A 14,585-nucleotide genomic window follows, 5' to 3' on the forward strand; every position below is an offset into this window, starting at 1 on the left:
GTTTATTGTCTAAATTATGAAAGTTATCAACAAAAAACTTTTAACGAAATCATTAAATCAAACTAAAAAACCCTGACCTGTTTATTTTATTTTGGTGTGTGTATATTTGTGTGTGTGAGGGGGGAATTGTGTGTGACGTTTGGGGACTTACTTCCACAGAACAAAGTAGAGAAACGGGACAATGGTAACCTCTAGAGAACTCTGGCAGGCACTTCCTAACCAAGTGGCCCAGGGTAATATCATCAGTGACTATGTGATGCCATGAGGGCACGTCACTCTGCGGTATTCACTCCCCAAATGACTCTATCAGCCCAGTCATGAGAACGCAGGGGGCAAGCCCAAGTACAGAGACAGCAGCACTGATCACAGTGCGGAATCCTTGGTTAGATCCTAGAACAGAAAAGGGACTCGGTACAAAAACTGGGAAACCACGCAATGTCTGTGGCTTAACAAACACTTTTCCATACCGATGCTTAGTAGTTTCATATCAATATATGGCAGTTCTGACAAATGTACAAAGTCACAAAGTCAAGAGGTCCCTGCCAGGAGAAAATGGGTAAGAACATGAATGAACTCTGTACCACCTTCGCAAGTTTGCTGAAAACCTGAAACTATACCAAGATAAAAAAGGTTGCTGAAAACACAACTGTTTCGGCTGGCTGAGAGTAAGGATAAAGTTTTACATTCGCTGATTTGGTTTCTAGTTTTCAGCAAAAACTGACCTGTACAAGGTGCTGCAAAGCGTAGCCTGAGCTGCAGCCGCTGTTGGCAAGGACACCTGGAAGCCACTCCAGGCTGAGGTGGTGCCTGTTCGTTTCTGAGGCAGGCTGGGGAGGCTCACGACACCGGAAGTGTCCACAGAGCGGGGCAGGAGCTGGAGACTAGGAGCCGTACCACAGGGAGACCAGCAACGACTATTCTCAAAGGGCTACCAGACACCTTCTGCCTCAGACCTACAGTCACCGCACGGAGAGCAGCGGAATTCCGATGACAGCAAGGTGAGAGCGGTAAGCAGGGTCCCTGAGACCCTAGGCAGTAAGAGAACCAGAGAAGTGGGGATGCCGAGAAGACCTGGGAGAGTTCTAGCTACACAGAAAAGGAAAAAAGAGTTTCCACTTATTCTTTCCTCTTACATTTTATTGTCCTCTTGCATTGGTATTGTTTGTGCTGTGAGGAGAAAATCCTGCAGCTGGTGTTAGGTGTTTGATGATGTAGGTGTATAATACGTTTACCTTGTCTACAACACTCCCTCTGTAAATAAGTTTTTCCAAGATCTCAAATAACTAACTGCCTTCCAAGCAAATATTGGCAACTAACTCCCCTGCCAACCACAGACCACCTGTGTAACTAGGGACGAGTCTTGAGGAAGTCACCTTACAGATGCCAGGAAGCTAGAGTGTTAGAATCCAAACAGGCTACTAACACAATGTAGGGTGCTCATATTATTACAACAAAATGCAAACACCTTTTTTGTTGTGTTTTGCTTTGTTTTGTTTTTGAGGCAGGGTCTCACTTGAGTCCAGGCTGACCTGGAATTCACTAGGTAGTCTCAGGGTGGCCTTGAACTCTCAGTGATCCTCCTACCTCTGCCTCCCAAGTGCTGGGATTAAAGGCGTGTGCCACCACGCCCAGCTAAAACACGTTTTCATATCACAAGTTATAATTTAAAAAAGAGTTTGAAATACAATAAAGCTGTAGAGGAAAATTATACAAATTTATACTTAGACTTAAGGGAGAAAAAAGTAACTGCCACTTATCCCTTAAAATACTAGGAATATGAAAGCACATGTTAAATCAGCACTCAATGCACAATCCATACGTGCAGGACAAGGTGGCACTCATGCCTACTGACACCTACCTCCACCGGATGATCACTCTTTACCAGAGCTCCACGTGCCCTTTGCAAGGAGCCATCCATTAGCTTGTGAAGTCTTAAAATGAGCTTTCTTAACCCCATCTGCTTCAGAGCCTTGTCCACAAATGGTCTATAAATAGAAGTCAGACAGTGCTCACTGAAGCCTGCTTCGCTGCTACCGTCTGTGGCTGCCCAGCCCGCAGACTCCTCCTCAGACTGGAGCCTCTCCAGCTTCCCCGACACACAGTCCTGTGAGTGGATGTCCAAACTACGGTCTGCAGACGGCCTGAGTTCAGGACCCCTCGGGTTAGGGGTCTGCTCTTCATCGCTCTCCTCCGTACTGCTTTCCAGCCCCTTCAGCTCCCCCTCCGTGTCCTCATCTACATCTTCTGGCTCATTGCCTTTAGATGGCCGAGGGGAGGGGATTTCAAACACTGGCCAGCCAATGTCTGATAAATTCTTGATGCCCAAAACAGTGCCCATAATCCTTAACTTCTGATTTAAGTCTTTTGTGATGTTTAACCACAGGCAGAGTGCCTGCACCCTGTCCTGGAAGTCCTTGGCAGCGTATTTTTCATAGTCCTTCTGGAGAGCCTGCAGCGAGGGATACAGCGCTTCTATGTACTCGAGCAGCTCCATTATCCGCTTGACCTGCTCGAAGGAGACCCTCTGGCGCTGGAGATGCTCATGGTATGTTGAAGAACCCATATTATTTGCTCCATGAGGGGCCGTGCACTGCCCTTCTACGGATGTACCATTGAAACTAGCTCCATTTCTAAGAAAGGGGACGCTCCCGTAATTAACCTTGAAAGTCAGGATTTCGTTGATGATGTCTGGGATGGCTTGGCGGGCTGTGTATAAAAACAGGTCCTGGTCATTAATGGTCCGACCTGCATGCCAGGCTTGTAGCTCTAACCAGATCAATTCATTTGATCGGTTAAACCAGAAAGCAGATGTATTGTCTTGTCCCCTTTGCTCCCTGTCCTTCTTCTTTGAGACTGAGGTAAGCTTTAGCAAAAGTCGTAACGTTTCAAAAAACTTTAAGCGATCTGCTGGACAGTCCGTCCGAGAAGTCTGGCGTGCAGTTCTGGCTATGGGCAGGGGCACAGAGACTGGGAGCTTGGCATTGCTGCAGCCGAGGCTGAGGTAAGGTTTATTCAGATCCACGTCCGGAATTGACTTCTTTGGCAAAGGCCCAGCCACGGAGTCTAACATGAACGAGCACTGCGCATTCTTCTTGTGATCACGCTCTGTTGTTCTGAGCGTTGCCCGGATCTTCTTCTCCTGCTTGTAGCTGTGTTCTTCCACATTCTCCACTGTTTTCCCAGTGTCTTTATGTGGAGGCTGACACGGTACACTCATTTTTTCTAGCCAAAAAAAAAAAGTTATAAAACTCTAAATATGAAAGTTATCAATAAATAAATAAGGCTCTAAATATGAAGTCAATCAATGTTTTAAACAAAACTGTTATTTATATATATTTATATTATCAGGCCATTAATGTGAAAAATAAAATTATCATAGGCTGAAATCTAAAAGATTCAAATTTTCTATATATACAGCACTCCTAAATTAATTGTATTCATTTTCCTTGCTCTATTATCCTGGTGTTCTATTATACTCACAACTACTAAATGGACTACATGTTATATCCAACACCATGAAGTGCAGGCATGAAACTCCTGAATCAAATCGCTGTTTTTTATTTATTTTTATTTCTTAAATATTTGTTTATTTTTATTTATTTGAAAGTGACAGAGAAAAAGGCAGAGAGAGAGAGAGAGAATGGGCACCCAGGGCCTCCAGCCACTGCAAACAAACTCCAGACGTGTGTGGCCCCTTGTGCATCTGGCTAACGTGGGTCCTGGGGAATAGAGCCTTGAACCAGGGTCCTTAGGCTTCACAGGCAAGTGCTTAACCGCTACGCCATCTCTCCAGCCCCTCAAATCACTGTTAATAAACCTCTTCAACCTAACAAGAGAGGGCTGACAGATGCTGGATGCCAAAACATAGCCAACCCCTACCTTTGTCATGACTGTGCTTAAGTATTCTGGGTTACTATTCTCATTAGTAAAGTAAGGTAAAAATGGCAAAAGTATGCCTCAAGCTCCTTAAGATTATTCTCATAAAAAGCAGAAAAGCAACTAGTACAGTAAAAATGTTGACCTTAGTTTATTTTATTCCTTGGCTTTTTCCTTGGCACAAATAGGCAGTTACAGTTTAACCATGAACAAGACTGCAGGCACACAGATTAACTCAGTAAAATGCCATACCAACACACAATTAATGCCAAGAAAATAAACTGCACACATCTTCTTCAAACCAAAACAACAGTCCAAACCTTGGAATGATTACACACACAGCCCCCTCTTCCTTTCTCTCTCACTTTTCACACCACTAACCACATCATCGTCCCTTCATCTCACTACCCTTAAATACCACTCTGAGACCCACTCCTTCTTTCTAAAATCCCTCTTTAGAACATTGCTCACTATATAAAATGTCAGTGTTTCCCGAGTTCTCATCTGGCAACTGACTCTCATGTTCTTACTTCATTTCTCCCTGATGATTTTGTTCTTTCCCCTTCAGTAATGCCCAACCTGTGACAGCATCCTAATCTCTCCTCCACATTCAGGACACACCATCACAGAATCTAGGACACAGAATCCACAATTTAGCAACTCTGAAATCACAGTGCATCATCTATGGTGAGATGAGGAAGTTTGTTTTTTTTAATTTTTGTTTATTTTTTATTTATTTATTTGAGAGTGACAGAGAGAGAGAGAGAGAGAGAGAGAGAGAGAGAGAGAGAGAGAGAGAGAAAGGGAGGGAGAAGCAGGCAGGCAGGCAGAGAGCGAAAGAGAATGGGCGCACCAGGGCCTCCAGCCACTGCAAATGAACTCCAGACGCATGCGCCCCCTTGTGCATCTGGCTAATGTGGGTCCTGGGGAAATGAGCCTCGAACCGGGGTCCTTAGGCTTCACAGGCAAGCACTTAACCACTAAGCCATCTCTCTAGCCCAGATGAGGAAGTTTTAAGCACATATTCATTAGTATTTCCCAGTTACAGTTTTCTTTATATACATACACATATGTAAGGGTAAGCAATGGTTTGTTTTTAATTTCAGAACATGGAAAACATGAGAGAGCTCTTAAACTAGGCACAAGGCTCTATATAGAAGAGGGCACCATGTCTGTAACTGCAAACAGCGTTTTTCCTGTGTGTCTTTAGGCTGGGTGGAACAGGCTACATTTACATACGGTATGGAGCAACAAACCACACATCCATGAACCAGAGAAAATTTGTCCAAAATCAATTTGCTTCCTAAGCAATGTGTTTTAAAGTAAGGATTCTAACAGCACTTACAGTTTAGTTTACCATATAATGAGCTTATAATCCATCAAAACTTTAAAGCAATCTGTCTAGAGATTTTTGCTTCATTTTTGTATAAAACCTAATACTACATTGGGTGTGGTAGCACACGCCTTTAATCCCAGCACTTGGAAGGCAGAGGTAGGATCACCATGAGTTTGAGGCTACCCTGAGACTAATTCCAGGTCAGCTTGAACTAGGGTGTAACCCTACCTCGAAAAACCAAAATAAAATAAAATAAAAACTAATGTTACTATTTTTAAAATTAGCAACATTTTAAAATGACAGAAGTTATATCTGTGGCATTAGTCTATTTATTTCCAAATGTGTTATAACTTTTATACAGTTCATTTAAATACATTTCTTCACTTTTTTATTTTTAGCCATAAGTGATTATTAATCCTTATGCATTATGTTTTGTCTAGGCTAACCTTTGAATTCCTCTGACTTCCTCTGTTTTGTTTAATTTTGCTTTCGTTATAACTTTATCAAATAGCACAGACACACCATTCATTACTTTAAGTTAAGCAATGGTATTTTAAAGACAGAAATGATAGATGTTTCCAAATTTTACTACACTTGATTCTATTTTTCAAGATAGTTTCAACAGTTTTCAAAGTATGCTGTTAGTGTGAACCAGAACAGCACGCACCCTAACTGCCCTGCTGTGGGGGACTGGAGAGCGTGGTCAACGTGGGCTCTAAGGCACCAGTGTGCAGTCCATGTGAGGCAACCCTGCGGAGAGACTCCTTTGTACATAAAATGCAGGCACTGGGTGCAGGAGAGCCGTCCAGAGATGTGCGTGTGGACTCTCAGCCCACAGCTGCTGAGAGAGCGTCCAGAAGAGACGCACGGATGCGGTAATGAGGAACGGAGCGGCACGCTTCCAAACACTCTCGAGTTGGGAAAAGAAAAAGTTATAGAACAAACACCGATTTTGTTAGTTTGGGGTTTAAAAAAAATTATAAAGCTAAAATGGAATAGGATTATTGGGAATGGCCACAGGATGTTTGCATGTAATGTAGAAATTAAATGCATTAGAACAGTGAAAAGGTATTTCTCTGCTTGCTTTTCTGTGATTTAAAGGTGCTACCGGAAACAAAAAATTGACTGAGAGTAACTGGGATGGCTTTCATATCCCCAAACAACTGGTAACAAACAGTATGTGCAAGGACAAACCTAACACGTTACAAGAAAGCGCTCAGGACAGACCTTCATGACAACAGTCCAAAGGCTGGGGGGCAGCGTGTCCCCACTTTCCTGAACAGACATCATCTCATTCTAGCATGCCTGAAGAGCCAGTTCTTGCAGTTCGTATTTCATATACACTATGCTAAGCTTACCTTGCAGCATGCAGAACAGTATACGCATTACACAAGTTTTTGAAATGTATATTGACTTAAGACAGTGACAATAGTTGGATCTACGGTATGTGTAATGAAAACGCAAACTGGAAAAAGAGCAAGATGGGAAAGAGAAGCACTTTTCCCAAACAAATGGAAAGTTGGCTTTGTCAAAACATACAAAGTAGAAATTCACACATCTTAGTTTAAATAATTATGCAATTCAAACTTAAAACAGACTTAAGTCCCAGTCTAGCCACTGTGTAAATAACAATTACCCTGTTAGCAGTTAGACTGGGGTTAGTCAATTACTCTTAGGTAGCCATACTTTTCAAATAATGTACTTATGATCATATGATTAAAATCAACTATGCTTTCTAGCAACTGATGGCTAGTCAGACCTTCCAAAATTATAAGGAAACTATCAATTGAGGGAAATCTGGGAAAAACTTCATAGGATAGTGGAAAAAATAAAATCTAAAGGCTCAGGTACATAAATTGGCCCAAGCATTGCACATTTTATCTCTGCCCATTCTGACACCATGGAGGAACTTCTGAATCCACCCAAAGCCCACTGCTAACAGACAGGTGTGTTTGCTCTATTTTCTGCCGATATTAAGTCCCCTGCAAAACAGAAAAGGGCCAACGCAAAAGAAAATGCAATGAAAAAGAAAACGAGCCCAAAACCTGGGAACTGGTGATGCAAGTTTTCATTATAGCCACACAATGGGCTCATCGTGTTGTGAAGACAGCAGAGTACCTTGTCTCCCAAGTGACTATGAATCAGACAGTGTGAGTGCACAGGAAAGCAGGCTTAAGTATTCCCACTTCTTCACTGTAACTTCTGACAAATCAGAGCATGCAGAGAGACGTACAGGACTTGGGAGCCAGGCTGAAAGCAGGCAAAGACAAGCATGACGGTTCACATGTTTAAGCAGAAGACAATCAGTTGGAAATGGTTCCTTATGGTATGTGCAAAATGTGTTTTTAGTGGAATCCTTGTAATTCGCACATTCTGCTACGCATGCATTACCCAAAATTCAAAACGGTGACCTTACCTGAGCTCTCAAGTGGGAGACATATGGCCTTTACCTGTAAGTGAGATGATCAATAGAGAGGGGTGTCGCAGAATATTCAGGTTTGAAGGGGTCTGGAGAACTTCTGCTCAAGGCTGGCGAATTTCAGCATATGTGAAAATTACTTGGTGGGATGGAGATGACGGCTCAATAAAAACTGTTTACTGCGCAAGTGACAGGACCTGAGTGCAGACCCCCAACACCCATGTGAAAGTTCAAAAATCTTTAAGGTGGAGAGCAACTGGTAAAGACACCCAACACTGCCTCTGGTGCGTGCGCGCGCACACACACACACACACACACCACACATGCATGGTAAAACATTACCTGGGGTCCTGCTACCATGTGCATTCCTGGGCCCACTCCTACCATCTGAGCCAACATGACTACAAAGGTACCCCATGTGGGAAGGAAGCCACTGCTCTGTTCAATCCCTTCATTTTCCAAGCAAGGGCTTTAGGGAAACTGCCACACTCCTAATAAGATGACCAGACCAGACAGGTAAACGAATGCTCACAGTCAGGGCAGAGATCCTAACCCATGGTGGCATCATCCCACCACCTTTGCTCCCCGAGGAGGAAAAGCTAAAAGCTAGCATGGTGCGTGCCAGGAAGACAGATTACTAGTCTGTGAAGGCAGAGATTAAGAGCCAGTGTGAACTTGTTCCTTAAGACTGGATTCGGCTTAAATCAGGGTAGCAAAGGAAGAAAGAGGACATTTTTAATATATTTTTGTTTATTTATTTGAGAGTGACAGACATACAGAGAGAAAGAGGCAGAGAGAGAGAATGGGCGCACTAGGGCTTCCAGCCACCACAAACAAACTCCAGACTCATGCGCCCCTTGTGCATCTATCTAGCTTACATGGGTCCTGGAGAACTGAGCCTCGAAACGGGGTCCTTAAGATTCATAGGCAAGCACTTAACTGCTGAGCCATCTCTCCAGCCCCGAAAGAGGACACTTTTAAGCCAGCAAAGAGGACCATGAAAAGACCTAAAGGTAGAAAACCAAAGGGCATGGCCACAGCAGTCTGTAGATTGACAGCCTGGAGACATGATGGAGAGCCTGAGCTCAGGCTGATTCCGACACCTGGAGATATCTGCTAATGTCAGAGGATTAGTGCGCACAGCGAGACATATACACATGTACAAGCTGTGATATGGACATCACAGAATCTGCTTGTTCTATAACTCAGAGCACTATGATGGATGAAAAGGACGATTCACTCTGAAAAGGAACTTTGACCTAGGTTGGGGTCTCTTTTAAATTGTTAGCTAATTAGAGTATATGATGAATTGAATGTACTTGTCTGCTCTATTACAATGGAAATGGAAATTTAAGATGATTTTTGGTTGTTTTTCTTTTAAGAAAAAAAATTTATTTGGCTGATTTTTTTTCAAAACTTAGTAAAATCTTAATGGCTAAAATTTGGTTGAGATGCAGATCTTCTGAAAGTGTAACCTTAAATAGTACCAAACATCTAAATCCCACTACTCCAAGCAGTCACTGTGGTGAGAAAGCGGCCCCGCCAGGGTCAACATGAGGAGGTCGGACACAGGTTTCCCGGAGGCAGCGAGGAGCCCACTGCCTCCCACGCGCAGCACTCTGCTTCTCACAGCCTGTAAGAGCAGAAATGAGCGCTGCAGAGACGGCTTAGCAGCTAAGGCGTGTGCCTGCAGAGCCAAAGGATCCTGGTTCAACTCTCCAGGACCCACGTAAGCCAGATGCACAAGGGGGCACAAGCGTCTAGAGTTTGTTTACAGTGGCTGGAGGCCCTGGCATGCCCATTCTCTCTCTTTCCCTCTTTCTTTGAAATAAATAAATAAGTAAATAAATAAATAAATATATTTTTTTAAAAAAAGAAGAGAAATGAGTCAAAACTGAAATGTCTTTTAACATTTAACACAATACCAGGGGACTGGGGTACAGTCTGGTACCTATGCAGCTTGCAAATGTTTTACGTCTTCCGACTCAAAGAACTACACCGCAGTGCAGGCCACCTCAGCCTCACTGTCACTCCCTCTCCCCATGCCCTCTCCCTCCCTTTCCCAGCTTAGAGACAACTGCGATGACAGATTTTGGTTTCAGCCTTCCTGTCTGAAGGTTACACTCTGACTTGTTACAAATAGAAACCCAACAATGGCCAGCACTGACTTTTGCAGAACTTCTCAGAGATCTAGTCCCCAAGGGAAGACATAAGCAGCCATCATCTGTGTGAATAAATCCACACTGATGCCCCCTACATGAGACTGACAAGAGAAGACATTCCCTCCAGCCTTGTACAAGAGTTGCATCTTATATTCCTCACATGATACTGTACATTAGCTCAACTCTATTATTACAGAGAAAAACAAGATTTAAACTTGTAAATTAAAATTAAGTGTAATATAAATTAAGTATAAAGGAAATTAAAGTATTTATAAACTCTGAAATGTAGACTCTACTTATGACTGAACAAGGGTAGAGGTTCAAAAATGAAACGGGGGACCAGAGAGATGGCTTAGCAGTTAACGAGCTTGACTGTGAAGCCTAAGGACTCATGTTCAACTCTTCAGGTCCCACGTAAGCCAAACGTACAGTAACACAAGCATGCAAGGTCATACATGGGCACAAGGGGCACACACGTCTGGAGGTGAGTAAAGTGGTTGGAGGCCCTGGCATGCCAATATTCTCCCTCTCTTTGTCTCTCTCTCACTCACTCTTGCACACACCGGCGGGGTGGAGGGGGCGGGGACACAGAATGGTGAACCAGAGCAGAATTTCAAAAAACAAGCTACCTGAAAAAAAAAAAAAAGTTTGTCAGTGGTGATTAAAAAAACAAACTAACTGGGCTGGAGAGATGGGTTAGTGGTTAGGTGCTTGCCTGTGAAGTCTAAGGACCCCAGTTTGAGGCTCGATTCACCAGGATCCACATTAGCCAGATGCACAAGGGGGTGCACACGTCTGGAGTTCACTTGCAGAGGCTGGAGTCCCTGGCACGCCCATTCTCTCTATATATCTGCCTCTTTCTCTTTGTCAGTTGCTCTCAAATAAATAAATAAAAATGAGCAAAAACAAAAACAAAAACACTATTCTAGGCACTATTTATAAATACTGAAAATCATAGGACAGAATATCAATGCTCAATCTTTACATGAAATGACAGTTTTCAAACATGACACTAAAGTTAAAAAAAAAAAAAAAGCAATGTCAATACAAGAGTAATCTTCAAGTCTTGGTGAAGGTCGGGCCACAGAAGAGACACCAACCACACTGTAGTTCTCAGCATTTCTCATCCTGTTCAAATCCCACTAAGACCACCGCACTGAGGAGGGAACCTGGAGAGACAACCCAAGTCCTTCGTTATCTAACTTTCCATTAAGCAAGAGAGAATCTCCAGGGCAGGGCAGGCTTAATCTGAGAAGTAGCACCATAACACAGGGCCTCTGGAATCCCACAGGGTATCTCTGCCCATCCATGGATCCCCCGTCAACATGGCAAAAAACAAGCTACCTGAAAAAAAAAGGTTTATCAGTTTATGGTGATTAAAAAAAAAACTATTCACAGCCCTGCCTCCCACCGCTGCCATCTTGTACATCTCCGACTTCTCACTGAGGCGCTGGCTGTTTCCCTTCTTCCTCCCGGGGGCTGGCTCGCAGCTTCTGGTTTAGTCAAGCCCACCCAAAGTCGCTTTCATTAACTTAGCATCAGCACATCAGCATTATCAGCCCCACCCACAGATGCCCTGCAGTGCAGTCTGGGCAGGCCTAGAGTGACAGGAGAAAGTGGTTCTCACAGTCATTACCTCCCTCCTCACTTCTGTTAAAAGTGACTCCCGCCAGGTGCGGTGGCGCACACCTTTAATCCCAGCACTCGGGAGGCAGAGGTAGGAGGATCGCCGTGAGTTCAAGGCCACCCAGAGACTCCATAGTGAATTCCAGGTCAGCCTAGACCAGTGAGACCCTACCTCGAAAAAAAAAAAAAAAGTGACTCTTAGAGTTGAAGTGATAGCTCTGTGGTTAAAGTGCTTTCCTGTAAAACCTATGAACCCAGGTTTGATTCCCCAATATTCACATAAGCCAAATGCACAAGGTAGTTGCATGCGTCTGGAGTTTGTTTGCAGTGACTGGAGGCCCTGGTGTGCCTATTCACTCTATCTATCTGCTTCTTTCTCTCTAAATAATATTTAAAACTTAAAATAAAAACCTGCAAAAACAAATCCCATATTTTAAAAAAAGTGACTCTTAGTATGCAAACTCACTACCAGTCCCAGGCTTTTTAGGAAGAGCTTCCTGCAAAATCCTCACATATGGCTAGAGACAGGGGCAGCCTCTGTTCCTGGCCAGAACAGAAGTGACCTTGTGACTGCGGCACTGATTCTGAATTAGCATCTGACACTGTTCTCCATGGAGTGCAACACACCTCATTCTGAGAAGAGAACCTTGTTACGTGCGTGATAAGTGATATCTAGTTCAATGAGCCTTCACATTTTCAAGTCACAAACTTTTGAAATCCTAATAAAACTACAGCCTCTAGTCATAAAATACACACCTTTACTAATAAAAATGTGCATTTTGTTTCTGGGGTTTCATAGTCCCCATGATAGCAATGCAAAGAAATATAGCTTTGATAACTTTTCCTCTGTTCATTACATTTTGTACATAGCTGCATTTTTTTTTGAATACTGTGCATCAAGCGAGACATTGCTACAGACACACACACACACACACACACACACACACACAATCTGTGAATGTACAAATATTATAACACCACATCTATACCTATCTGACCTCATATTTCTAGTGTATTTCACACTATGTATTTAACCATAATCATCAATTATATTCTCCTCAGTAAACACCAATACAATATTAAAAATAGGCAAATTTAAACAATTACAGCAGGCTAGCAGAAATTTTAAACAATACTGTAGAAATTATAAAGTAGCAAGGGCTGGAGAGATGGCTCAGGGTGATGGTGCTTGCCTGCAAAGCCAAAGGACCTCAGTTCGATTCTCCAGGACCCACATAACCCAGACGCACAAGGTGGCACATACATCTGTAATTCATTTGCAGCAGCCACAGGTCCTGGCGTACCCATTCTCTCTCTTGGTCTGCCTTTTTCTCTGTCTCATAAATAAATAAATAAATAAACAAACAAACAAACAATTTAAAAAAAACAAGGCAGTCATCCATTATTGGGGTGTGTGTGTGTGTGTGTGTGTGTGTGTGTGTGTGTGTATAGAAGGAAGGAAGGAAGGAAGAGTCCTTTTGAAGAATGGCATGGGCATTATCCATCAATCTGAAACACATGTCTCATCAGACGAAGCAATTCCACCATCAAGCATCAGTCTTCAAGAGTCACTCCCCATGTACACAAAGACCTGGAAGGTTTCCCACAGTATCTGACAACATAAGTGTTCCTCAACAGCCGTGAAAACACAAAACTATCTCATAAGGAAAATGGCTACAGCATACAAAGAACACCTCAGTTGTGATGTGCTTATACAGAATGACAGCCTCTTCCACTGCTAAGTAGCAAAAGGCAGTCCTACTCCACAGTGTGTGCATTGTAATACAACTGTTCAAAAGAGCTTCATGCTACTGCAATATGGTGTGTACCTCTCATATCTTTCCAGAACAGGTGCCTTTCTTATGTTTTCTCTCTGTTCACATATTCACCATTCCTAAGATCAAAATCTGTACAAATTCAACACTATTAACTTCCCATCAACTTCAATGAAGATCAGTATTATAACTCCATATGTACCACAGAACTGTGTTCTCAAGATTTGAATTTATAATGATTAAGGTAAATCTACAAAGCCAGGTGTGGTGGCACATGCCTTTAATTCCAGCACTTGGGAGGCAGAGGTAGGAGGATCACCATGAGTTCAAGGCCATCCTGAGACTACATAGTGAATTCCAGGTAAGCCTGAATTAGAGTGAGACCCTACCTAAGGGGAAAAAAAAAAAAAGTCAACCTATAGCCAGGTGTAGATGTAGGAGGATCACTGTGATTTCAAGGTCACCCTGAGGCTACATAGTAAATTCCAGGTCAACCTGGGCTCCAGCAAAATCCTACCTCAAAAGAACAAAAATAAATGGGTGAATAAATGAATAAACCTATATTAGTGGCCACACTCTGAGCCTATAACAATATTTCAAGAGTCATATTCAAACAATCAGTTCATAAAAATGGCTCCCATTCCACAGGGGGAAAAGGGCTGGCATAATGACATTCTCATCTCTTTAAACTCCCATAGGAATATCCTCCATGCTTTTAGAATTGATGAGGGGAAGGGCCTAGGGGAAACATTCAATCGGACTGAGCAGATAATAAAAGCTTTGCAGAGAAGACATGCAGGGCTGGTTACCACAAAATATCCAAGGAACCACTCTTCTGGTACTAGAATCGGTGGCACCATGCCCACTGCCTCGGGCCAGGACGGTGCAAACAGAAGAGCCCGTCAGAAGTCTAAGTTTAGAAGCCTCCCCACCTCCACCCTGGAAGACCACAGTGTCCATCAGCCCTCAGCTGGTCTTCCCACTGCAGCCCAGGTCCAGACATACAAACAAAAGAGCTATCCGGATATCTGAGTCCCAAGGCTGAGGGCTCAGAGTTGGGGACCCGGTCAAGTCAATATTTCCAGCCCATGGGACAACTCCCACCAAGACTCCAGACACTGTGGGCAGAGATGAGCTGTGCCCTGCCTAAATACCTGAGTCACAGAACTATGAGCAGTAAATGGCTGTACTGTCATCCCAGAGTTTCAAGGTGGCTGGTGACATGGCAATAGATAAGCAGGATAATGCAGTGACTTATTTGTCTAGAAGATGAGTCCACTCTGACTGCAGTGCGAAAGCTAAGTGTGTGACTCAGTGCCCCGGCTTGCCGCTGTGAGAGATGTGCCAGTTCACGTCCTTGGACAGCTTGACAATAAATCTGACCAATTTGA

At 43.3% G+C, this 14,585-nt stretch overlaps 1 protein-coding gene across 5 annotated transcripts in view; it reads right to left on the bottom strand.

Annotated features, from left to right (window-relative positions):
* Positions 1-14,585, bottom strand: part of Map3k4 (mitogen-activated protein kinase kinase kinase 4) — a 117,343-nt gene that overhangs the window by 59,722 nt on the left and 43,036 nt on the right. For all 5 annotated transcript variants that reach the window (XM_045158196.1, XM_045158194.1, XM_045158195.1 and 2 more), the window contains one exon: positions 1,859-3,222. In XM_045158196.1, the coding sequence (XP_045014131.1) occupies positions 1,859-3,222 (1,364 nt within the window). The remainder of the gene's footprint in view (positions 1-1,858; positions 3,223-14,585) is intronic.

The sequence above is a fragment of the Jaculus jaculus genome, chromosome 9 (genome assembly GCF_020740685.1).
Source record: "Jaculus jaculus isolate mJacJac1 chromosome 9, mJacJac1.mat.Y.cur, whole genome shotgun sequence".
Taxonomy (NCBI): Eukaryota; Metazoa; Chordata; class Mammalia; order Rodentia; family Dipodidae; genus Jaculus; species Jaculus jaculus.